The following is a 27720-nucleotide window of genomic DNA, read 5'->3' as shown; positions in this document are numbered from 1 at the left end:
TAGAACACAGCTTCTCGGTGGACGCTCTTATCGAGGACATCGTTGCGCTCACAGCTGTTCCTGAGATGTTTCTATGACCCCAAGCCCCAAACACAATTTATTGCATCTATGAAAGAAAGTTACTTTTTATGTATTGAACATAAATATCTAGTTTATCATACCAAAGAGCAAAAGTGTTTATTAGTGTCAGACTTGATCCCAGATTTGGTCCCTGCTAGGGAAAAATCACTAACAAACAATCAAAAACGCTAAATCCAGTCTAAGCTGGTTGGCTGGTCTTAGCTGGTTTAAGATGGAAGTTGCTGGTTTTAGCTGGTCTCCCAGCCTGACCAGCTGAAGAAGTGGTCAAAACCCCTCTAAAAACCAGCCTGATGACCAGCTATGACCAGGCTGAATGATCGGTTAAAACCAGCTAACCAGCTTAGGCTATTTAGTATAATTTAGGCCTGTATAGTAGAGTTTAGTTTGGTGCTGTAATGTAGTGCAGCTGACATTAGCGCTGCTTGTTTTAGTTAATGTAATGTTTTTAGGGTTTGATGGGGAAGAAATCATAATCAGCTCGAAAACACTGTGCATGAAACACTTTCCTATATTTGAAACAACATCAAAATCTGCTTCGACAGTAAACTGTGCAGAGCTGTATTAAGGGACTGGATTTGAAATGTATCTCAACTGAGTGCATTATTTATGTTTATAGTTAGCCTTTATGAATTCTATATTTAATTGATGTCACTTTCGACTTTAATAGGATTAAACATATTATTATATTTATTTATTTTTGTAAATGCCCCACATATAAAGTCCCATCGAGCTTACTGATATTTAATTCATTCTAAAAAATATCTAGACTAAACTCGTGTCGTCTTAACCTCTATATGAGACTGTAGTTCTACAATGTACAAATAAATAAATAAATAAAAACGAAATGCCCTAAATATAGACATGCAAAAATCCTAAAATGTTTTAATCTTATTTTGTGCAATAAATTTATCCTGCATTCTATTGTCAAGATTTTTATATGTCATTTAACAGTTAGTTTTGCAGTCATTCTCTTTGTCTTTTGCGTTGTTTTATTATGCACGGTGTGTGCTGACAAAAAAGTAGTGGCTCTGCTTTAACACATTTAGTGTTAAACTCTGTCAAAAGATTAGAGCCGCTGGACATCAGAAAAGTCCTCAACAACATGGTGTAAGAGGAAGGTTGTAAACCTTACAGTGATGTTGACTAAGTGAATAAACATAAATCACAGGGTCTATAAAAACTTGTCAGTAAAGGGCATCTAAAAATAAGCCTCTCAAACAAAGATGCTTAATGAATTATGTGAATATAATTATAATATCCCATACAGTCGTTGAACATAATTTCCATTTGTAAACCATTTTCAAATTCCATTTGATGAGGCTTTTGGACATGAGATGGGGTTGCTTGCTTATATAATTAATATTTATATTGTCCTAATTAAAATGGTGTGAATCTAGGCTTAGTTTCCAGCCCTCCTCCGATGGGAGTCATTCAATTCATTTCAGTATAATCTTGGGAGACACTGCTCCTGTTGGGTCATCTGCTCACATCAATAAACATCATTTAGTTTATGTATTGAAGATCTCGCTGTAATTTTAAACCACGCTTGACCAGGCTGAGTTTGACTAATCTGTCTGGTGTGCTCACTGGTATTCAGACACTGAAAATGATGCAAGGAGATATACACAAAGGGGTGAAGAGAGAGAAAGTGTTACGAGAATAATTTAAAAAGGGGTTTGATAGATAAATGAATGACAGATGTGTTTTAGAATGAGTTCTCCTTTACCTTTCACTTTCTGGTTTCTCTCACTCCATCAGTCCTGCACAATATTTGATTTAAACTTCATGAGAAATCCACAATATAAGAAAACAAAACAGTTGCTACTGTGGATGAATTGCCAGAATTAATACAATCTGTTTAGTTTTTACACAGAAACAAGATGGATGGAACTTAGAAGGCAATTACCTGTTAAAACAGAAAATCTGTGGTGGTGATGATCGGTTAAATGTAAAATACAAATAATACATAATTTAATAAATAGTCAATCATTTCCTCTGACCAGCATATAAATTCTTTTATATAAAGAGAAAAGGCATACTAAGATCTAATGTAATAAAAATGATCTGTATACTTTCTATGACAGTATCCACAATACACTTTCCTCTTAAATGTACATCTTATTCACACTGAGGTACGAGAACTGTGCATGCAAACATGCAAGCGATTATGACTAACACTATGCATGTATTTTTGACAGCTAAAAAGATTTTGAATTCAAAATCCTCTTTAGAAAGACCGATCTCATAAAAATGTATCTTTTGTAATTGATTTTATGCAACAGTCACACAACCCATGTAAATTTACACTATAAACCACTCTTATAAAACATACAGCATGATGCATTATGCATCTGCTGCACAAGTAAACATGCTTTTATGGCTCTCAATGAGAGACGTTTGTGTATGTGCACATGTACACAGACACACAAGCACATGACATGAATTGGGATGCAAAAACAGGATTGTAGCAGAATGTCAGCCAGTCTAAATCATTTTTTCCTGGAATAAGGAAGATAAAAATCAAACCCGGTCACTAGAGACCCAAAATGTCACCGTTCAGCTTTACAGATTATTACGAGTCTGAGAAATCTTGAGCAGCATAATGAGGGCACAGTAAACAGAAAAACACAGACAGATACCAACTCTAATGCTGAAGATTAACGTCTGTGCTGTTGTGCAGAAAAATGAGGCAATGGATGTGAACCATGATTCAAACGAGTCTTATCAGCAACAAAATGAGCTCTGATCATATCCTAATAAAGCCAGCGTCACTTGCTTTTCAGAGTCAGTAGTTTGATGAAACACAATCAAAATGTCAAAGAGTCCACTTTTACTTGCATATTTCTCTCCCGATTGATGTGTGTGAAAGAATGGCTATGAAGATACATCATATGCCAAACCATCCCCATGAGCCTTGAGCTGCACGCACGGTTTCCCTCATGTTCCTACTGAGCGGTGAGATGTGCAGATCCTACAGGAATGATGGCGGAGCAGCAACCCGCAGATGATGGAAGTGGTCCGAGTGACAGCCTTTCTGATAGAGCACAGACTCATTGGTTTCTGTGTCTCGTCATAGATGGAGCATCTCTCAGCACTCAGACGGTGGAGAAGTCATCTTGACAGGCAGAAGCACGGCGTGTGGAGGGGCTGCATTTTGTCATCATGGTGATTTGGGAGCTGAAGTTGAGGCCGTTGCTTGCCATCGAGGGCTGCTGGTACTTAGTGTCAGCTCCCAGAAATCTCTGCGTATGCCACCGCCTCCACTTTCGTTTGACCTCAGACTGAACCTGGAGAGTGTGTGTATGAGGTCAGTAAAATCTCTTTATTTTTCAATAATTATTTTTGTTAGATAAAGTTTTTAAGATCATGAGAAAACTTATGACTTTGCAAGTGCAATTCTCTCTCTGATAAAAAAAAAATACATTCTGATAATATTACCTCTCCATTTAGAAAACAGTACAGGACAGCAACACAAAATCCCTGAAGAAAAATAAAGAGGACAATCAATTTGAGCAGTTAAATTACTAACAGGTTTATGTAAAAAAAATCATAAACTCAGTAAAAAATTACCATCTTAGTGTACAAAAACGGTTAATCTCATTTGACTTTAGAGAAAGATGGATGTAAGTCTTTGAAGAATTTCAAGGGGTAGTAGGGAAAAAAAAAGAAAATTCTGTTATCATTTACTCACCCTCATGTTTTTCAAAACCTGTTTCCTTCTGTTGCACACAAAAGAAGAGCTTTTTGAAGAATGTCTATTGACAACTGGCTACTGACAACTGTTTGGTTATCAACATTCCTCAAAATATATTTTGTGCTCAACAGAAGAAAGAAACTTTTGGGGCAACATGGAGATGAGTAAATGACAGAATTTTCATTTTTGCGTGAACTAAGGCCATTTTTGTATATCCTCATTCAACCTGTTCATGTAGCTGCATGACAAACATGGAGGGAATAAATATCACTGGGCATGTCTGGGGTTGAGGCATGCTGGCAGATCCCACGGTGAGTCTAATGCTGTGGCCAATCTTATTCTCTTGGCATTTAGGGAATCCAAACTAGATAAGCAACGCTTATACAAGAATACAACTATGGGTAAAAACATGTTTCAATCTCCTGCTGCCTACCTGAAAGGACCCCAGAATCAAGTCAAATACCAGACGCACATTAGACTCAATGTGATGAGGCATAAAGGCAAAGATTATGTAGTTTATCCCGAACAAGGGAATCAAGAGTAGAGTTGATTTTGCCAGTCTCCTGTAAACCAAAAGAAATGCATATGTTGGAATATGTTTATATTTCCAGTGGGTATACAAAAAATACCCCCCCCCCCCAAATAATCACATTGTGTTGCTTTGCAGCCTGAAATGAAGACAGACACAGTTTTTGTTTTATCCAGCTGTATTCACATCCAAGTGAAAGATCTAACCAACATGTTAGAAAAATAATCAAAACAGAATCACTGAGTTGGAAAAAGGATCACACCCTTGTGTCAGTATTTTGTTAAACCACCCTTTGCTTTAATTACAGCCTTTAGTCTGTTGGGATATGTCTCTACTAACTTTGCCCATCTAGATTTTGCAATATTTGGCCATTCTTCTTAGCAGAACTGCTCAAGTTCAGTTCAATTTGATGTTGATAGTTTGTGGACTGCAGTCTTCAATTCATGCCACAGATTTCCAACAGGTTTAAATCTGTTCTCTGACGAGGCCATTCAAGGACATTCACCTTTTTCTCCTTCAACTACTGTGTGCTTTGGGCAGTAGTGTAGCCAGAAAAGAGACTCTGGGTGTGCATATGAAAATCTGGGTGTGCCACATTTATTGTCAGATTACTGTGCAAAATTATTAACCCTAACCATAACCATGCCCCACATAACCATAAAACTATATAAAATAATATAGCTGCAAGCAGCAATACAAGGCCAAGCCCTGCGAGGCACAGCAAGCAGACCAAGTATGGCGCACAGCAAGCACCAGCACATCAAATAGGCTACAGCAGCGCAGCAAGCATTTAAGCACAAAGAGCAGTGCGGAGCCTGAAGAACAAAACATCAGAAATCGGGGACAGTACTTTTATGCGGCTCGGCCTGAAGATTTGAGCAAATGTTCGACAATTTTGGACCAATTTTGAAGGAGGAGTTTTTTTCCGTAGCCAGGAGTGCAGGAGGAGTCACATCTGTTGATGTTGGGCCCGAGGAGGGAGAAACATCCTCATCAGATGTAACATTAGGCCTTGTGTCCGGCTGTCCATCACAAGGCTGCTGGTTTTTTGCTAAAAAAAATTAAGAAGGGAGCTCTGCGACATATTGCTAGCTAGCAATGTGCAATCAAAAATTCTCTGTTTATATCAAAGACAGTAAGGTTTATATGCGGCAAAGATATCTGGGGAGCTGCTTGGGTCACAGTCAGCTGCTGTTTCCTGATTGGTTGGCAGTCCGAATGTCGGCAGATATTTTTTTAATGAAAATAATTTAAAATGTAAATTACATTTTAACATTTTGAGCATTATGGCACCATATATTGGATTCTTATTTCTGTGCCCCTGAGAGTATGATTTAGAATGTTCAGTGTCGTCACAGAACTATCTATCTATTCAAATGTAATTTGACGACGTGTTTTATTCATATATCAGACACACATAGCAGAAAAATAAAGTTTACTCTACTCTTCTCCCAGTTCAACAGCAACTTACTTTCATGTATTTCGGGAGAAACTGGGGAATTCAAGTCCTGTACGTTAAATCCAGCTGACAGGACTCTGAACTGCAGCGCTCATCTCGTTATAGATCAAGATAATTTATAAAGGTTTTTAAACGAAGAATCTGAATATCAGATAGTTGACATGGTAAGCAAGTTTGTGAATATATTTGAACAACAATAGCCCAAGTTTAGTAAACATTTTTTATTGAGACTGTAAAAAATAATTCTGCATCTATTTTTAGGTGTGCCAGCTGCCACTGTGGGTGGCACAGGCACACCCTGGCACACCCGTGGCTACGCCACTGGCTTTGGGTCATTGTCATGATGGAAGGTAAACCTTCTTCCCATTGACAACTTTCTGGTAGAGGGCAGCAGATTTTCCTAAAAAATCTGACAGTATTTTGCCTCATCCGTTTTTCCTTCTATCCTGAAAATTGCTCCAGTCCCTGCTGCAAAGAAACCCCCTCATAACAGGATATTACCATCTCCGTGATTTACTGGAGGAATGCTGTTATTTGGATGCTGAGCTTTTTTGATGAGTTACATTTTTCTTGCAATCGTCCAATACAAGCCCCATTTGTGGAGAATTTGTGATATTGTTGTCACATGCACACAATGAACACTCTTTGTCATAAATTCCTGCAGCTGCTTCAGAGTTGCTGTAGGCCTCTTGGTCGCCTCTCTGACCAGTTTCCTCCTGACTCTTTTATTCGGTTTGGAGCGACGTCCTGATCCAGGGAGGGTCTGTGTTGTACTAAATACATTCCATTACAGACCTCACTGTGCTTCTAGTAAAGCCTTTGAATTTTTTCTTGTGCATGTCCACAACTTTATCCTGGAGATCTTTTGACAGCATCTTGCCACAGATGATTGTTTGTTTCAGTTGCACTACCAAGAACTGAGATGATCCAGGAAAGCTCTTTTCATGCTGAGATATGTCCAGATCTGATCACAGTTGAAAGTTTTAACTACTTTGTGTGCCATTGAGAAGGTGATTAGCTACACCTGAGTTTTTTTCTTTTTTTTTCTTGACATGCTGGTGTTATATTTTTCAGTCAGGTGGATATACAGGTGGATAAAACAAAAACATTTACAGTACAGCAACAAAATGTGATTATTCTAAAGGGGGTGATTCTTCTATACCCACTGTGTATTGCGAATGTAAGACTGTGATGTCTGTGGTCCAACACAAAAACTCACGAGTACTGGTGTGATTCATTTCTTCCAATATCCCGGCAGCTGATTTTCTGACGAAGTATCCGGATGATACAAATGAAGAGAATAAAGTTCATCTAGAAAAACAGCATCAACAGATTAGGCGCTGTTTTAAAGTAATTCATGCACCACCTGTCATATCTGTGAGAATATGATGCTGATGTACAGTCACTCACCAATATTGTTACTAATGTAGGGGTTTTTATAATCCACCACAGATCATCATCAATAAAATCCCAACATCTATCAACAGAAAATAATAGAATGAAATTACAGTAATGGAGTAAAACATCTGGGTTCCGTAAGTACAATTCCCAACCTTTTTCTGCATAAAGAAAAGTTTTTAAGCAACTATGTATGAAGTGTTTGAGACAGACATACCCTGAACTCAAAGGTGGTTATGTAATTGTAAATAATATAATTAATCACAAATTATTTCAACTTTAGTTTGTTTGTGTGGACTACTTAATAGTCAAATGTCTGGGAAAGAATCCTGAAGAGTGATTTTCCAGTCAGTCACTGTTACTATGGCAACTAAACTTGCTCAGAGAAACCCAGCAACTGCTGGCCACTTTATATTGTGACTCTTTTCAGCGCTGATTGATTTGGTTCATGTCTTGAACTCTTTGTTAAATAATTGTTTAGAATCCTTTTGCAGAAAATGACTGGGAGCAAAGACTTCTGAAAAAGTTGACTCTCACTGTTTGAACAGTCCGCATGAATATTGGATTCAAAAACAAAGAAAGAAACAATAAAAACGTGGCAATGAAAATTAAAATATCCACATAAATTCTTTTCAACTGTCTCCTCCCATGAGCTCTGCTCTAAATATAGACTACTGACCTCCATGAAAGCATGTCATTTATCATCAAGGAACAGCCCTGAGTGAAATTTACAGTGTCAGCTATACTCTAGCTATTGGCAAAAGATGTGCAGAAGACAGAAATTCAACTGAGCTCTTAAACTCATAAAAATAGTTATTATTAGTCCTTTATCCTGTTTTAATTGTTATTCTTAGGTAACAGTGGCTACAACAACCGGAGAGGATTTTTATGGTTCCCATGAGTGTGTGTGTATATAAAAACATTGCAAAGTATCAAAGTGCCGTTCTGCGAACAAGTTACATTTACTCACTCATTATCATGTAAATAAGCTTTTGTGATGCTCCAGACAGTTATGAAGATACCTGGTACTCCTGCAACACAAACACACATACGGACGATGAATATTGACATTTAGCGTCTCTGTTAGAAGGCATGCTTCCAGTGATTCCTTATTTAAGTGGCCTATATGATCATTAGGAGTTCAATAAAACAAATGGATTGGCAATTAACCTCAAACCTTAACCGTGAGATACAGATCTGAGCCTACTCATCCTAAATTTAAAGAAAAGTGACATGTGAATCGTTTGCCAACACTATACAATGATGTCAATGGAAAGGTTAATAAGGTCCTATTGACTTTAGTGATCAATTTGTCATTCACATTTGACAGGTGTATCTCTCCTGCCATGAAGACTTATGAGGCCGAGGGTCAATATATCTTAATGCCACTAAGCACATACATACCCCAGCCAATGAGAATGTACCACCAGAAGTACTTCCTCTCAGAGAAGAAGGATACGACCAGGAGAACGTGCAGATACAGTCCCTCCACTAGTAACCAAAAGAAACTGGCCATGACGCCATACTGGAAGAAAACCACAGCAGCCTTGCAGCCCACCTGTAAAATGCAGAGAGGATTTTGTTTAGAGCTATTATGCACTTGTGTAAATTATAACAGGAACTGTGGTCTTGCTTGTTTACTGTGTACTTAAACAAAGGGAATGCCTTTGCGCTTGTGTTGCATGTGCTAGGCACTAGAAAACATTGTGCAATACTTCCAAAGAGGGGCATTAAAAAGAGTGTAAACACATATAAAGAACAGCTGTATGCTGCTTTGTTAATGTTTGACACTCTTGTAGCGCGTTGACTGTTCCGAAATGTCCTACATGCAATTATGACCTAAAAGTGTTTCAGTTATTGCAGAATCACACAGTCCTAAACAATCTTTGGAGGATTTCAAAGAAACAATTACTAATAAATATTAAATCCATTTTAATTAACAACAACATCTAAGCCTGAATAATCTACGGGGCGCTTAAATGTCAAACATGTTTTTGTGACCTTGCAAGGATGTTTACAGAGGGGATACCATGCCATCATGAGTGTTTGAGTACCCTGTTGAGAAAGATGTGACATATTCTGTTGGACAACAGCTGCATGCAAATGGCCCAAAACACTCAGATCTAGATGAAGAGTGTTTATACAGGAAAACACACAGGGAACACATTACTAAACCTTTACACACAGGCCTTTTATTAGCCAAATAGACTCACTTTAATTAACCAAATGTCATCACTTATCAATTGTTAAAACTTGAACACTGCTTATGGTGTTAATAACCATGAAAATGGCACTAAATAAGCCAAACATGACCATGATGTTGGGTAAACACAACGTTGGCCATATTCAGACGAGGAAGGTAATTTACAAACTCTTCAAAGATCTTGAAGGACTGCTCAAACACTGCTACACCTGGCCGCAAAATGAGATTAAAGAGCACTTTTCCAAATGCCATTTAAAGAGCAAACCTTATTACGATAGCAATTTACTAACGACAGTTTATCGATTGCAAAGATGGTGCTGTTTGTTTCTTGTGAGGAAAAAAAATCAATTGTATTCACCTGATGTGATTACATTTAGCTAAGAGAGTAGTAATAAAGTAGAATGCAACTAAAATACAATTTAAAAATATTTTTAGCTGTATAAATGTAAAGAATGTGCTTTATGTGGTTTTATTGTAGTCCAAAATATTAAAGGGGTCATCAGATGCCAATTTTCCACAAGTTGATATGATTCTTTAGGGTCTTAATGAAAAGTCTGTAACATTGCATGGTTACAATTTCTCAATGGTAGTGTAAAACACCCTTTTTACCCTGTAAAAAACAGCTCTTTTAAGAGCACGCCGTTTTTGTAGCATTTTCCTTTAAATGCAAATGAGCTCTGCTGACCCCGCCCCTCTCTTCTGAGCCACTCTCTGAGGGACTGTTTACTTTATTGTTGTTGTGTCCAAACTTGCATACTTTTCTACTAGTAGGTGATAAACTGTATGTGAAAGAGTAGTATGTTTAAATTCATAGTATTCATAAAACAGTAGGCTAAAATTCCTGAATTACCGACCACTTCCATGAGATTCTGAAGTGTGTGTCCAATGAAACACTTTACTATCCAATGAGGCCAGGGAGATGAGATGTAAATATAATATAACATGACAATGACAACAAATGTACATGGACTACATTCAGATTACACTCATACAATACACTCTCACACACACACTCACACACACACACACACACACACACACACACACACACACACACACACACACACACACACACACACACACACTCACAGTCAGCCAGTCATTATCACAGTTATAGCCACTGACTGTGCATTACCCTTTATTTAAAAAACACTTACAGATCCATGTTGGCAGTCATCAGGTTCCTCCACCTCATACAGGACTACATCCTTCATAATTACAGCCACAGCCTTCAATATAAAGGACATGAACAGTTGAATATGGATGTAGTTCCTTGTGCAGTGGAGTTTTCTTAGAAGCAAAGAGAGAAAGAGATACAGTGAGTTGTTTTAGCATAATTAATGATATGCAGAAACACAATAAACCATGTGCTGAAGGCCCTGCATATACTATATATAGACAATGTATTATAATCACATGCACGACACGTGAACACAAGTGTCATATGTTCATGTTGAGAGGAGAGCCACTCGTTCTGTCTACTGTGCTTGTCTTTTGCCTTTGAAAGAGGCACAGGAAACTCATATACTATGTGTATGAAAACTTTAATACAACTTAAGAACTGTGTTTCTTCAAGAACTAAGTGTGAAGCAAGCCAAAAGAGGAAGCATTTCAATACACTTGAGATCGGCCCTGACCTCTGAAGTCACTGAGGGGAACATCCACTGTGGTTAATTTAGAGGTTAGAGGTTACAAACTGCTAAGCCTTTTTGTTTAGGGTTGGGCAATAATGGAAAGGGTGTAAAACACTATCAAACATCTGAATCGGGGAACTTTCGCAATGCACTGTATTTTTAAATGTGATCTAAAACAGGGCATTTTGAACAAGGTCACCTGGCTCCACACTAGTATGATTTAGCAGAACATCAATTCGCTGCTAGATCAGAATTGAATCAATTACATAAAATGTGGGCATTCACTGAGGATAAGAAATCTATCAATTGGGATGTAATTTTTTTTCCCATGTGAAAAATAGTTACTCTTAAATGTATTAAAATATACTTGAAATTTATATAGTACATTCATAGTACAATTGTACTCCCAGCATACTTACTTGAAGTGCATTAACAATTTATAAAACTGCATTTTAATATTTTTAAAAAGCATACTATAAGAATGTTGGTAATATGCTTCTTTATATGCTTATAAAAACACAAGTATAAATTTTGTGACTTTTTAGTCTATTTACAGAAGCATTACATTTATTTAATTTAAATGTAATTTAATTTAATTTACAGAAGCCATCGTTATTTTACTCTTACTTTAAGAATATTTTATATTGACTTTGCAGAGGTGGGTAGTAACGAGTTACATTTACTTCGTTACATTTACTTGAGTAATTTTTTGGGGTAACGAATACTTTTCGGAGTATATTTAAAGATGGGTACTTTATACTCTTACTTGAGTAAATTTTTGGGGAAAAATCTGTACTTTTACTTCGTTACTGTGGGCGACGCTCCTCTCGTTACTTTATCTTAATGCAATAAATGTTATAATGCTTCAGTTTATTCCAAACGCGCCGTCTACTTTTCTCTGGGCAATGAGCGATGCCCTTTCGCGAATGATTCATTCTCTTGAGTCAATTCTGTTCAAAGTCTTGATCAAACCAATTGGCAAACGAGTGAATTGGTTCATGAATCAGTTTGAATGAGTCGTTCAGTTCCCTGCCGCACGCGCTGAGCGTCTGAAGTGGTTCACTCGGAGTTGTAACGTTTAAGAACAGAAAGAGCGTTGAAAACGTGTGAATTGAAATCTGCAAAGGCTATTATTTGCTAGCGATGGAGATCCTTATTAGATGAAGACCTTGGGCTACATTCGATTACAGTACACGATACCACTGTGACATTAGTTTGTTGTACGTGTGTGGCTTATAACAGAGGGGAGTCAAGTTGAATGCAGCTTCCAAAAGACAAAAAATAGCCGATTAAGATTTTATTAATTTTAATACAATCACACTGGTGCAAGTACGTTCAGCGAGTCATATTATCAGCTGCTAAATTCAGATCTGTGATTGCTTGCTGGCGCTTAGCCAGAGATAGATGCGTTTATACAGCGCTGCGCATTATAACAAATCACACATGATTCTTTTGAGCTTATTAAAGCATTGGCCAATCAGAGGCATTCCGATGAGTCATCGCTAAAATGCCGGTGCTTCCTTCACTCGCTCACTGACTGAATACCTCTTTCTGGCAAATTCTCTCGCAGGAACAACAAAGTGCAGATGTGTGTACGAATCTTTAATTAAGATATTGATTTCACAGTGTTAACAGTTTCAGTGATTTTAATGGGAGTTTCTGAGAGTGATTGAAATGTAGACTGTCAGTGAAAATGATCTTTAATAATGTAAATGTTTTTTGCTCTCTTTCTGAACAATGAAAGATTATACATTTATTTATTACATACATTTTATCTATATATCTAAATAAAAATAGGCTCAGTACAGTATATATGACCCAAAGTAACTAGTAACTAACTACTTGAGTAGATTTTTTATCCGATACTCTTTTACTCTTACTCAAGTAACTATTCAAGACTAGTACTTTTACTTTTACTTGAGTAAATATTTCTAGAAGTACTTTTACTTTTACTTGAGTACAGTTTTTGGGTACTCTACCCACCTCTGTGACTTTGCATAAGAACATAGTGAACGTGCTTCAGCCTACTTTTCAAAAGGAAGATAAAATATTTGAATATATTCTATAAAGTATATAAATTCACTCCCACATGAATACAGTCAATAAAATATGCTAATGCATTCATACACTGTACCAACATGTAATGTGTTATAACTTATAAATATAATTTTGTCACATATGCCTCAGTAATAAGCATATATATAATCAATATGTTGTCTAGTTTTACTTGTTTGTATTTGTAAAAGAATATTATTTTGTAATACAATTCAAATACATTTTAGTTTCACTTTTAAATACATAACATGATGCATTAATTGTAATAGTCTGCTGTACTTTCTCACTGTACTTTCCACAAACATTTCAACATCATATAATTTTAGTATATTAGATTACCAACTGTACTGTCATTGATTAAAAAGAAAACAAATCACTAATCCGCATTTGTCTGCCGTTTGTTTTTTGTTGTTTTCAGATCAGCTGCTGTTGGCAATAGAAGCCCATTTGAAATCAGATCAGAGAGATGAGTGAAGAAGAGAGTGGTAACTGTTTTAATCTCATATCAGTGAATTTCAACAGTTAAATTCTGACTGACATATTTCCTAATATGCTGACTTCTGGGACTCTGAGTGTCATGCTGACTTTGGATTAAGATGGAGACTGTACTTCAAAGAAGTATAAAAGTGTATTTTTTAAAATCTAAAGAAGTACAGTTGAATTACACTAAATATACTTGATACTTGTGAAGTTATTCCATTTTAACACAACTAAATATTCAAATGTAAAGCAATTAGCTTAAAGTTCATCTTAAGCATATCTTAAAGAACATTTAAAAATACTTAAAGGTTTTCCAAAACAACACATTTATTATGCACTTAGAATAATATAATAACATATGATAAGTGCATCGATACAACTTAAGTGTATTTCTTTTTTACCTGGGTATAACAGAAGTCAGCAGTATGTTTGAGCCGTTTGGAGGACTTACCTGAAAAAGCACAAAATGATGATGGCGATGATGAGGGATATAAGAGACACAGTGTGACCAATAGTGTATCCAATTCTCACAGAGCCCAGGAATTCACCCTACAAGGAAAAAAGTGAATAACTGCTAACTGTCACATTTATATCAACAATTATTTCTTAGAGTAGCTTCAAATACTTTATTTGACGAATGTAGTATGTTTAAATTACTAGTAGTACTGCATTCTATACACATTGATACTATATAAAACATGCTTTATTAAACAGCGACCAAGTAACTAAATATTCAAAAGAAAGTGCTACTCAGAAAGTATGCAATTTCAGAAGCAGACAGTCGTTAATGTGTCTAAATTGTGAGTAACTCAATTTAACATTTTAGTCTGAATATCAGCAAACCTAGTATTATGGAACAACAGCATGCTCTTGCTCATGTGATATTGCTTAAATTATTACAGCAAACTGAGGTTAAGAGCCAGATAAACTAAACAGGGCAAATTAGCCTAAAACTGCAATACCATAATAGTGAAGATGTGAGTGGAAAGTCCACATTAAAGAACACAGACATAGCCAGATAATAATTCCCATAATGACTAAAACAGTCTACCAAAAGCAGTGTAAATTAGCAACTATCGCAGTCAAGTGCAGAATGGGTTAAAACATTTTTTGGGCGATAAATAATGGCGTTGAGTAAACTGACTAGTACACACCATAATAAAACACGTTGCATAATTTACTAATACCCTCCTTCTGTAAATTCGCGTCTGAAATGGAAACTCCCACAGATGCATATTCTATTCGTCTTTAGCAAATTCTGACAATAGTTATTATTTACCAAAAGAGGGTTTGTGCTGGTGCAGCTGTTAGTAAATCTGGCCCTAAGTTTCTCATCCTTAATTGACAGATGGCTTATTTGGTAACTGTGAAAAATATTGATTAAAATGCATTGAGTGCCAATTAAAACAAAGCAAAAATGCAAATGTACGCACATTTCCATCCTCTGTGATATTGGGATCATAGCCACAGTTATATGCAATGACAACTGGGTTTATTTCGGTCCAGCCGTTGGCAGTGCAGCTCTTCGATATGTTTCCTGGAAAAGGGCAAATAAAAAAGGGCAGTGAATACGCAGGTCAAAACAGAGAGAAATGGAGAGTGTTAAAATGCAGGATTCAATCACAGACTCATTCCTCCAATAATCACTGCTAAAAACACACAGCCAAAGATGAGGCTGGCGATTACTACAAAACAAGCAAAGCAAATGAGCACTTCATGGATCTCAACCAGCCAATCAATTAATCAACAGGAAATTACTTATATCTATATTCATTGGAAAACTTGGAAACATTTTAGATTTATCTTATTTCTTCTTATCCTCTTTTTTTGTGCATATTGCAACATACAATTTGTGATCTGATTTATTTTAAGCAAAATGGCCTGGAGGACTTCAAACTGAAAGGGGCTGATTTCTGCACCCAGCCTGTTTTTGTGAAGTAAAGAGTGGACAAGCGCATCATCAGGTAATCATTCTCTGCAAAGTGAAGGAGGAAAAATAACAGTCTTATCACTGCCTGAAATACCAGCTGGGAAATCCTTTTACTCGCTGGACACATTATGACGTTCTCATAATGACCCTTTAGATCCTCCTCTCACTTTTCTGCACTACATGTAATGTTCATGTCACACTTATCAAATTCATGACCTTTCTGCCATACACTTAAGGCCAGGTTTTTTGAGGGTTGATGTAACAACAGAAGATGAATAGAAAGGAATGGAATTTTTAAAAAAAACAACACCACCCAAAATATTCCCAGTATTAAGAGGCAAGGATTATAAATGTCATGCAGATGACTTTTGAGACATCATGCAGATGTTTAACTCGGCATTTGGAAATATTCTGTTCACAAAAAAATAAATAATAATAATTATATTCTGTATTTTTATATATAAGCTATTTTAAAGGAACAGTCTACTTAGAAAAAGAAATTAGGCTCATTTTCCAACTCCCCTAGAGTTAAACAGTTGAGTTTTACCATTTTTGAATCCATTCAGCCGATCTCCGTGTCTGGCGGTAGCACTTTAATGTTAGCTTAGCATAGATCATTGAATCTGACCGTTAGCATCTCGCTCATAAATGACCCAAGGGTTTCTATATTTTTCCTATTGAAAACGGACTCTTCTGTAGTTACATTGTGTACTAAAACCAGTGGAAAATGATTTTCTAGGCCGATATGGCTAGCAACTATACTCTCATTCTGGGCATAATAATCAAGGAACTTTGCTGCCGTACAATGGATGCAGCAGGCGCATTGATATTACTCAGTGCCTGAAAATAGTCCCAGCTAGGTAACTTCCAATAACCCTTTTTTAGGCGCTGCATAATATCATTTTAAATAGGGAAAATATAGAAACTCTTTGGTCATTTTTGAGTGAGATGCTAACAGTCTAAACAGATTCAATGATCTATGCTAAGCTAAGCTAAAAGTGCTACAGCCAGACCCAGAGATCGGCTGAATGGATTCAAAAACTGTAAAACTCCACTGTTTAGCTCCAGGGAAGTTGGAAAATTGTGTTGTGAAAAGGTTGTGTTGTGAAAATGTATTTTTCTCTAACAAATTCCAAGAGGATGATTTTCCTCACAATTAGAGAGATAAATCATGAATAAAGCATCAACTTCTTCTCCCCTGAAAATGTTACTCTCATTTGTAGGAACCTTGTCAACCTTGGGGAATGTAAGGTCATTAAAGAAGATAGAGAGAATAGAACAGGCTCCACTTATAGACAGTGAAACACAGCAGTATACAGGGATTGATGTAAATCTGCTGTACATTAATTAGAACAGAATGGTTGTAACGAAATGTCACGAAACCAGCTAGTAGCTAACCACAATAGCCTCTAATGAGTAGCATTTCGTACAGTGGAATCTACATATGGATAAGGAATCAGGTGTTTTTTCTTTCTCTTTTTTTTCACCATACATGGCGTCATCAATTAATTGACAGCCTCTTCTAAATAAAAGTCTCTACAAATAATTCAACTTAAAATTGATACTGCATCAATGCAATTTTCATCTATTTACCAAGACCTTTAAACATATTAAACTGAACAGAGAAGTTTTATTTTATTTCTGAAGGTAAATTCCAGACCCATATCCAAATAAAACGGCTCTGTGGGAAGCAAGACAGAAAAACAAAACATCACTGCAAAACATAGACAACATTTTGAAACGTTTGATATGCATTTGGCAAGTTGCAGCGGATAACTTGAAAAGCTCATTATCACTGTGCCAGCATTATGTGTAGCTGATGATGTTTACTCCTGAGAGCAACAAATCTATATTTAGACTAAGTGAATACTGAGGACATTCACACATCCTGCAACAGGAATACGTCAAACATTAACTTTATAGTGTTAACTAATAAAAAGATTATAGTCAAATACACTGAAGATAAAAGAAAGCACAAACAGATCCTACTCATCTCATAATAGTATCGACAAACCACCAAATCCTATGATGACTCATTTTTTATTCAAATCCTTGACAATAGCACTGTTATTCAGTATGTTTTTGCATGAAAAATCTCCTCATCTAAATACAAGTGCATTAAAAATGTGTAATCTCAAGCACAGAGACAGATAAGCTAATGCTGCTAGAGTCTGGATTAGTTTTCATTGAGGGATTGTCAGAAGAATGCTTTCATCATCCCGAAAAACAAGACAATGAGGACTGTCGGTGCCATGTTTGAAGATGGACCGAACATGGGAGCTATTCAACCCACACTTTTGTTATTTCAGAGCATGATTTTGAAGAGGTCTTCTGCCTCTAAGCATGCAGAGACACACACTGGGCCTCAGGTTAAAGCTCGCCCCTCTGGAAATTTACGCAAGATTCACTGCCAGCCTGAAGGGAGAGGATGGGGGTTCTGGTTCTGGTAAAGTTTTGGTCCTTGAACAAGTGTTGATGGCAGCATGACTTGTATAAACATGAATCAGACTGGGCTTTTGATAAAGCTCTTTGAGCAAAGTGTTATTACAGAAGCTTACTGCAGTGAAGGTGGATGTGTAGGTGTGTCCTTCTCTTTCAACCGCAAGCTGCTTGACGTATTATGACAGCAGATCTAAAAGTGGAACTGCTGTGAGAATTTGCAAGAATGTGGGTAATTTAAATATTCTGGTTTCAATACAAGTTAAGCTCAATCAACAGCATTTGTGGAACACCTCCAAAAAATAATTTAGTTTCCTCCCTTGTTTTGGTAACAAAACATTGAGGTACAACTTACAACAGAAGTGGATGGGGTAAATTTTTGGAGGGTTTAAAAGCAAAAATGTGAAACTGATTTGAATTATTTTGTTAAAAATTGAGCATTCTTTGAGCCGTAAAGCTCAGTTCAGGGGTTTTAAGGTTAATATCTTGTGTTGTCATGATGAAAATGCACAATTGGATGTAACTTTACCAACAACTAAAAACATTGAGATGAAATAAAATATAAATATTGGATGAATAACTTTCGAAGAATATATTCAAGGTTTTTTTTTTTTTTGCATTGCCTGCAAACTGAAATAAACTTTTAAGCTGAAGAACTAAAATTATTTTAATTAAAAACTACAATTAAAATAAAAGTTTCAATTAAAAACTGAAATAAAATTAATTTAATAGAAAAATAAAACATTACACATACTATATATAATAAAATATATAAAAACTACTATAAACAAATTTAAAATAAAAAGCACATAATAAAATGAGTAACAGAAAATAGAAAACATTATAAAATGACTAAAACTGAAAATACAAAAATAAAAGCTAGTTCAAAATAATCAGATTGGCCCCATTCACTTCTATTGAAAGTGACTGATTGTAGACAAGAATTATTATTATATTAATTTTTTTGTGGTAATCAACAGGACACAAATTTTAGGACTTGATTTTCCTTTGCTTGCAAGCATGTAAAGTGACCGTGAACAGCTTTGGCTTGGTAAACTTTACTTTCTGAACATTTATAAGAGGTGTGATCATGAGGTCACTGCACTATTGACAGTGTGTTTGACTAAAGCATGAAAGTGAAGTCTGAGTTATGAGCAAAGAAACCACTTTGAAGAGTTGAGAAGATTAATGACTGTATGTTTGCTGTAAAGCTCATGGGTGAAAGGTTCACATGCATTAGGACACTACAAGCTCCACCCAAAATAAATTTATGACATGTTCATGGATCTGTTCCTGCCAAGTTTCGTAACACTTGTTTTCCTTTCCATGCTCCTATAAAAATGAATGCTTCTTGATTAGACCATAACACAAGATCTGGTAGATTCTTTTGAATCTATAATGTGATACTACCACTGGACAGATTAAGCTTCAAGGAAAGTATTTTACTCCTGCTGGATAGGAACAGCTGGAATACCGGGAGTGAGATTTAATCTTCAGGCTTGATTACACAAAGCATCAGTGCTATTAGGAAAGAACCATAAATTGATATTTCTACACAGAGTGGTCTCAAATGAATTCATTTGAACAAATTAAACCACTTTAAAATCTCTGAATGTGACTAAACAAATGCTTCTAGAGCTTTTCTCAGAAATAACCTCACTTTTCTGAGCCTTTTTCCATTATTCTTCACCAACTGCTCCCAAGGTGACTTTTTTTATGGACGTGTGAAGTCATTTCTCTGTAAGTTCATACAGGTGAACATCCAGAAAGGGATGAAAAGTCTTTAAATCTATTTTTTTATCCTTTGTAATCTAATAAAATAATGTATTCAATATTTTGTTTGATAAGTGGTTTTACACTTTCTATAAAATAAGTGCTAGAATGTTTGGTATTGTCTTATTAACCTGCAAATAGATTCAAGTGAGGCTAAAGTAATTTTTAGGGCCACTGTACATCTGTTTGGCATACAAACGGAAAAAAAGGGGAAACTACACAATACGGTCTAATCAAGCTTTGGTGGACAAAACTGTGCATGATTCGTTCTGAGGGCATTAAAAGAAATGAATACAATGAACTGGCTTTCCAAAAGCAATCCAATCCAATTTACGGTTGCATAACTTTCACATAGTTCTGATGAAATAAGCATAATCGCAGCGATCACTGATGCAGCGTAAACTCTAGTGTGTATTGTAGGAACCCTGATAAAACAATTGTAGCTAAAATCATCAACTGTATTTTAAACACTCTTTCTGGACAATAAACAGGGAGCATTTCTGGGAAATCGGGGCTAAGGAGAACAAATGTTTCCTTTGATTAGTCCAGAAAGCCTCAATCTGTTTGCTCTAAATGTCACATTGTCTGGGTTGTGTCCCTGGGTTTCCACTAGATGTCCTCCTTTCCCACGGTGTCTGTCACCTTATTAACTGTCTGTTCCCTTATTTGGTCACCTTCCTCCTTGTTGAGTTAATTGATTATTCCCCACCTGTCTCCAGTTCCCTCAATCACCTTCTGTGTATTTATACCCGGTCTGTCTGTGTATGTGTCACGGAGTCCTTGTTGATTGTTTAATTCATGTCCGTCAGCTCTTGTCCTTGCCTTGTGTTCGTGTCTTGTTTATGTTTGGATGGATGTTTTGGTCTCGACCCCTGCCTGGACTGTTTACTCTATTTGGATTACCCTTTAATAAAAGACTTACCTGCAATTGGTTCCCTCTCCCGTGGTTCTTTGTAAAACCGATCGTGACAGAAGGACTCCGTCATGCAAGGAACCAGCGGTATGTCTTTTTCCCGCTCCCCAGCCAGGATGGCGGAGCGGAGGGCGAAGTATCGGAAGTTGATCGCCCTCCGCCAAGAGGGCAATGAGGTGGGTGCCCTGGCACAGGTGTTCTGGTACCTGGCCGAGGGCATGGGATACAATGACGCAGCCCTTAAAGACTATTTTAATGGCGGGCTGGATGATCCAGTGTCTCAGGAGGAGATGGCGCAGTTAGAGACACTGGAAATCTGGGAATTCGTGCGCTACCTGCAGCATCGGCTTCGGTGGGATGCCCCAGCCACTTCTGTCTCTTCCGGCGGGGTGGTCGTCAGCCCAGCACCACTGCCCAGGATGGCAACCAGCCAAGCGCCACAACCCAAGATGGCCGCCAGTCCAGCACCACTGCCCAGGATGGCTACCAGCCAAGCGCCACAACCCAAGATGGCCGCCAGTCCAGCACCACTGCCCAGGATGGCTACCAGCCAAGCGCCACAACCCAAGATGGCCGCCAGTCCAGCATCACTGCCCAGGATGGCTACCAGCCAAGCGCCACAGCACAAGATGGCCGCTAACCCAGCGCCAATGCCCAAATTGGCCACCGTTCCAGCGCCACAGCCCAAGATGGCCGCCAACCCAGCGCCAATGCCCAAATTGGCCACCAGTCCAGCGCCACAGTACAAGATGGCCGCCAGCCCAGCGCCAATGCCCACTTTGGCTACCGGTTCAGCGCCACAGCCCAAGATGGCCGTCAGCCTAGCGCCACAGCACAAGATGGCCGCTAACCCAGCGCCAATGCCCAAATTGGCCACCGGTCCAGCGCCACAGTACAAGATGGCCGCCAGTCCAGCACCACAACCCCAGATGGGCGCCAGCCCAGCACCACAGTACAAGATGGCCGCCAGCCCAGCACCACAGTACAAGATGGCCGCCTGTCCAGAGTCATGGCCCAAGATGGCTGCTTGCCCAGCGCCGCTGCACAGGATGAGAGTCTCAGCTGACCCTCCAGAGTCGAGTCAGGTGCCAGTGGACCCTCCAGAGTCGAGTCAGGTGCCAGTCACCGCTGTTCCTCCAGAGTCGAGTCAGGTGCCAGTCACCGCTGTTCCTCCAGAGTCGAGTCAGGTGCCAGTCACCGCTGATCCTCCAGAGTCGAGTCAGGTGCCAGTCACCGCTGATCCTCCAGAGTCGAGTCAGGTGCCAGTCACCGCTGATCCTCCAGAGTCGAGTCAGGTGCCAGTCACCGCTGATCCTCCAGAGTCGAGTCAGGTGCCAGTCACCGCTGATCCTCCAGATTTGAGTCAGGTGCCAGTCACCGCTGATCCTCCAGAGTCGAGTCAGGTGCCAGTCACCGCTGATCCTCCAGAGTCGAGTCAGGTGCCAGTCACCGCTGATCCTCCAGAGTCGAGTCAGGTGCCAGTCACCGCTGATCCTCCAGAGTCGAGTCAGGTGCCAGTCACCGCTGATCCTCCAGAGTCGAGTCAGGTGCCAGTCACCGCTGATCCTCCAGAGTCGAGTCAGGTGCCAGTCACCGCTGATCCTCCAGAGTCGAGTCAGGTGCCAGTCACCGCTGATCCTCCAGAGTCGAGTCAGGTGCCAGTCACCGCTGATCCTCCAGAGTCAGGGCTAGTCACCGCTGATCCTCCAGAGTCAGGGCTAGTCACCGCTGATCCTCCAGAGTCAGGGCTAGTCACCGCTGATCCTCCAGAGTCAGGGCTAGTCACCGCTGATCCTCCAGAGTCAGGGCTAGTCACCGCTGATCCTCCAGAGTCAGGGCTAGTCACCGCTGATCCTCCAGAGTCAGGGCTAGTCACCGCTGATCCTCCAGAGTCAGGGCTAGTCACCGCTGATCCTCAGGGACTGAGTCAAGTCACCGCTGATCCTCAGGGACTGAGTCAAGTCACCGCTGATCTTCAGGGATTGAGTCAAGTCACCGCTGATCTTCAGGGACTGAGTCAAGTCACCGCTGATCTTCAGGGACTGAGCCAAGTCACCGCTGATCTTCAGGGACTGAGCCAAGTCACCGCTGATCTTCAGGGACTGAGTCAAGTCACCGGTGATCTTCAGGGACTGAGTCAAGTCACCGGTGATCTTCAGGGACTGAGTCAAGTCACCGGTGATCTTCAGGGACTGAGTCAAGTCACCTCTGATCTTCAGGGACTGAGTCAAGTCACCTCTGATCTTCATGAACAAAGGCAAGTCACCTCTGATCTTCATGAACAAAGGCAAGTCACCTCTGATCTTCATGAACAAAGGCAAGTCACCATTGATCTTCATGAGCAAATGCAAGTCACCAATGATCTTCATGAGCAGTGTCAGGCAAGCACCAATCTTCTGGAGTCCAGTAAGGACACCAGGGAATTACCAGAGTTTCGTCGTCCCGTTGGTCCAGCCGCACGGAGGTCTGCTCCGCCTTGGGGGGCTCTGGTCCTGACCATATGGCTGTGGTGGTCTTCTGCTCCGCCCTGGGGGCCTTCCGCCCTGACCACACGGCTGTGGGGGTCTTCCGCTCCGCCCTGGAGGACTCTGGCTTCTTCCACAAGGACGTGGTGGTCTTCTGCTCTGCCCTGGGGGGCTTCCGTCCTGACCACATGGTTGTGGTGGTCATCTGCTCCGCCCTGGGGGGCTTCCGTCCTGACCACACAGTTGTGGTGGTCTTCTGCTCCGCCCTGGGGGGCTTCCGCCCTGACCACACGGTTGTGGTGGTCCTCTGCTCCGCCCTGGGGGACTCCAGTCTCCACCACACGGACGTGGTGGTCTTCTGCCCCGCCCTGGAGGGGCCTTGTTTTTGTGTTCACTCCTGTCCCTGTTCCTCTCTGTCAGTCTGGCCCTCCGTCCCTCACCCTGAACCTCCTCCAGTCCTCCTCCCTCCTGGTCTCCCTGTTTGGTGTTCACACTTCTGGTGTCTGTTCCCCATGTTTTTCTTTTCTGGCCCTCCGTCCCTCCCCCTGAGCCTCCACCTGTCCGCCTCCCTCCTGGTCTCTGTTTTGTGTCTGTCGTGGAGCGTCTGGGAGCCGCTCCGTAGAGGGGGGGTACTGTCACATTGTCTGGGTTGTGTCCCTGGGTTTCCACTAGATGTCCTCCTTTCCCACGGTGTCTGTCACCTTATTAACTGTCTGTTCCCTTATTTGGTCACCTTCCTCCTTGTTAAGTTAATTGATTATTCCCCACCTGTCTCCAGTTCCCTCATTCACCTTCTGTGTATTTATACCCGGTCTGTCTGTGTATGTGTCACGGAGTCCTTGTTGATTGTTTAATTCATGTCTGTCAGCTCTTGTCCTTGCCTTGTGTTCGTGTCTTGTTTATGTTTGGATGGATGTTTTGGTCTCGACCCCTGCCTGGACTGTTTACTCTATTTGGATTACCCTTTAATAAAAGACTTACCTGCAATTGGTTCCCTCTCCCGTGGTTCTTTGTAACACCGATCGTGACACTAAATTAATGAGGAGTTTTGTGTCCACTGGATCCGTGCATGTCCTTTGTTCTTCTCTCTGGTTCATAAATTGTTCCATCAACATGTTCGTTATATATGTCTCTGTCTCCCCTAAAATCCAACTCAACATTCCCAGTCAGTTAGTTATCAGTTTTTTTCCCATCACATGATCTTCAAGTCAGCCCACCCCCAATCTAATACATGCAGGTCTTTTCCCAATCAAACCTGGCCTGTATCACAGCTCACCCAAGGCTATATCCCACATTAGCCGCATTTCCACTGTCGGACCAGTGTGAGCCAGGGCTTAAAATGGGCCAGCGGGGCTAATAGCCTCGGGCCAGTAGCACCGAGGCCAGAATAGTGCAGTGTTTCCACAGTCAGGGCCTGAAGCTCCGCTGCGAGTCACTAAAACACGCCTCTCATGAACAACGTCATGCAACCTCATCATTTCACCGACAAAGAGAAGTTATCAGAAAACTGAAAAATAAGTCACTGGAACATGCCCGATCACACACAAACATGATACTATAGAATAACAGATACATTGATCATAATGAATTAATTTATCAGGACTCAAAATTAAACACACAGAAATAAATGTATTTCTATTTTATTTATTTATTTTTAACGCTTATGAAAATAGCCTGCTTATTCAGTCGAGTCTGTTTCTATTTATTTGTAGCCACAGTAGCCTATACGTCACATTTAGAATGAATGATAATATCGCTATTTTTATAAAAGCTCCCAAACATAAAACTTTATTATATTTTTATGATAGGCTACGTGGAGCTAAACTCTAGAGACGAGACTTATGACAGATAATATAAGTTACTAAATAATTACACAATTGTGATAGAGAATAAGAAGCTGACATCTGATTTCCTCAAACGGTTCATATTTACCATGTTTACTATGGTAATGTTAATGCCCAGCGTGCACAGTCTTTTGCATCGCTTATAAATATTTCTTCCTAGTATAGTGATTATAATCCACATTGGATCAAGTTATTGCAAACACTCCTGCTGACTGAAAGTGAGTTTTGAGCTCAACTTATTTAAAAAAGTGTTTAATGCTGGTGTTATAGCATTTAACTTTCCGAAATGCTCCGCAGCGCAGACTCTCTATTTTTATAAAAGCTCCCGAACAAAAATCACTATAATATTTTGATGATTGGCTATGCTACGTGGAGCTAAACTCTCGAGACAAGACGACAGACGCTCTCCAGACACGGAGAAACTCCGCCTTTGTTCATAACCACTCCTCTTGCCCCAGCTGGCCCACTTTGGCCCAAGGTTTTCGTCGGGCCAAAAAAGCTTGGCCATTGGTCCCGAGGAAGCCCCGATGAGGCACGATCAAGCACCGGAAGTGACAGTGGAAACGCGACTGGCCCTGGCACGCACTAGCATGCCTGGTTTTAACTCCATGAGGAAGATAAATCCAGAGCATTTCACCCTGTACCATCTAAATCCCTCAATCCATGTTTTGGATTTCTTCCAAAAGCACTCTCTCAGAGCACTTAGGTAAGACATGCCCCTTTCAGCAATACACAGTTATGACCTGGAAACCATTAGATGTGTGTAAACAGTTCATAGGATGAAAATTAAGGTTGTAAATCACAGTTGAAATTCTGACAGAAAGCACAAGTGAGAAGGACATGGAAATAAATAAATTTAAATTCTGGATCATCCTTATGGAGATCCCCTAAAGAAAAACAAAGACAAATTCTATAAATGAAAGTCCATGTGTCACAGCTACTTTTTCGACTTTATAAGAGCTGAACCAAAAGTGCTGTATTTTCCACAATGATGTGTCATTACATAAATGGGCCCTACATTACATGCCGCTTTTAAAGCAGGATCATTTTGAAAAAGGTATTGATCTACACAGTCATTTTCACTCACTATTTCATGATTATTGAGCAACCCAACCTCTTGAAATACTTTCATTGGTGTTCTTGCTGCAAACTTAACAGCTATAGACAGTACTCAGTTCCTAGACATTTTATTTCAACTTCAAAAATGACTCTGTGTGCTTGAAGGGAAAGGTAGAGTCCTTAAAAAAATGTAAGAGGTAGAGTCAAAACAAAATGAAAATTATTACTGTATGAAAATAAAAGCTGATACATTAACTATGTGACAAAAGGTCAGTTTTTTTTAGATGGTTACGTACACTAAAATAAATCAGGGTAAGTTTTCATTTTAATGACATCTGGCATGATATAAGTGCTCATATCTAAACCTGTCTATCAAAGGTCTGTATGATTGACAGGTCCATTGGACAGTCTAGCAGAATAGAGAGGTCAGCAGTGATCCACATGACTGCAAGCTAGTAATATTTTGCTGAAAGCAGCTTAGTTACTAGCCAGTCACCAAATAGTACCTCAATAAGTCAAGGACTCAAATGGACATTCACTCATTCAGCAACATATATATGAATGAAACAACATAAGTCAGTAGTACACATTCAGAATGTATCTGTATGTATGTATTTACCGTTCAAATCTATATATCATGCGCACCAAGGCTGCATTTATTTGTTCACAAATATACTTGAAATATTATTACAATATAAAATAATTGTTTTCTATTTGATTATATTTTAAAATGTATTTTATTCCTGTGATGGCAAAACTGAATTTTCAGCATCATTACTCCAGTCTTCAGTGTCACATGATCCTTCAGAAATCATTTTAATATGCTGATTTGATTACTGGTACCCATGTCATCTCTGGGTTTTGCACTTTGTGGGTGAAGTCTGTGTGTTACGCGTCAGCACTGATTAGTTTGTGGGCGTCTCCGTTAATTGTCATCAGCAACAGCTGTCACTCATTACTCATCCCTATATATTGGCTTGTCTAGCGTCTTGTGTTCTTGTTTCATGTTTGTGACCTATGCTTTGCTTTCTTGTGTGTTTCTGCGTTGGATGTCCGTGTCTCCCCAGAACCCCATCAACTCTACGCAAACCCACCACGAAGCAACACCACTTACCTTCGGCTCGCTTCCCCGCAGTTCCTGTGTCACCCTCTCCTGCTGCCAACTCACCTCCGCCTTCCGGATTCATCATTCATCACCACCATCTTGGACTGTGCATTCCTCCCAGCATTATTTGTGTCTCAGTATTGTATTGTTTCATTGTCTTCATTAAATCTCATTAATCTCGCACTTGCTTCCTGCCACTCCTTCACCCAGTTGTTACAGAACGCTCTCACCCAAACATGGAAGCAGCGAGCACCACTTCACTGTCTGAATTCATTCACCACAGCATCAACCGCATGGATCAGCAGCAGGTGAGCATCGTGAACACCGGGCGCACGATCCAAGCACTGGTGACACAGGTGTCCGAGCTCACCCAGCGGATTCTGCAACTCACCTCTCCCACTGCGCCCATCGCACCGCCTGCGCCGCCCGTCCCCCGGGAGACCTCCAAGGACCACTTCCGGCCAGAGCCGCGACTTCCGGCATCAGAGAGTTAGTCCAGTGAGCCAAACTTTTGCAAGACTTTCCTTAACAAATGTTCCATGCATTTTGCATTGCAGCCCCGCACCTTCGCGACAGAGGAGTCCAAGGTTGCATTTGCTCTTACCCTACTCTCTGGCAGAGCCGCCTTATGGGGGACGGCGGTGTGGGAGAATCAACAT

General features: G+C 39.7%; 1 protein-coding gene across 1 annotated transcript in view; it reads right to left on the bottom strand.

Annotated features, from left to right (window-relative positions):
* Positions 1 to 2812: 2812 nt before the first annotated feature.
* LOC132155001 (vasoactive intestinal polypeptide receptor-like) overlaps positions 2813 to 27720 on the bottom strand; it is a 41487-nt gene continuing 16579 nt past the window's right edge. Inside the window, exons 4-13 of the mRNA XM_059563763.1 lie at positions 14967 to 15070; positions 13985 to 14082; positions 10522 to 10654; positions 8566 to 8719; positions 8132 to 8192; positions 7174 to 7240; positions 6983 to 7074; positions 4209 to 4338; positions 3520 to 3561; positions 2813 to 3368 (exon numbers count right to left, since the gene is read on the bottom strand). Of these exons, the coding sequence (XP_059419746.1) occupies positions 3177 to 3368; positions 3520 to 3561; positions 4209 to 4338; positions 6983 to 7074; positions 7174 to 7240; positions 8132 to 8192; positions 8566 to 8719; positions 10522 to 10654; positions 13985 to 14082; positions 14967 to 15070 (1073 nt within the window). The 3' untranslated portion in view covers positions 2813 to 3176. The remainder of the gene's footprint in view (positions 3369 to 3519; positions 3562 to 4208; positions 4339 to 6982; positions 7075 to 7173; positions 7241 to 8131; positions 8193 to 8565; positions 8720 to 10521; positions 10655 to 13984; positions 14083 to 14966; positions 15071 to 27720) is intronic.

This window comes from Carassius carassius, chromosome 12 (assembly GCF_963082965.1).
Source record: "Carassius carassius chromosome 12, fCarCar2.1, whole genome shotgun sequence".
NCBI lineage: Eukaryota > Metazoa > Chordata > Actinopteri > Cypriniformes > Cyprinidae > Carassius > Carassius carassius.
Note: the sequence above shows the minus strand (reverse complement) of the source record. Positions and strands in the feature narration are given on the sequence as shown.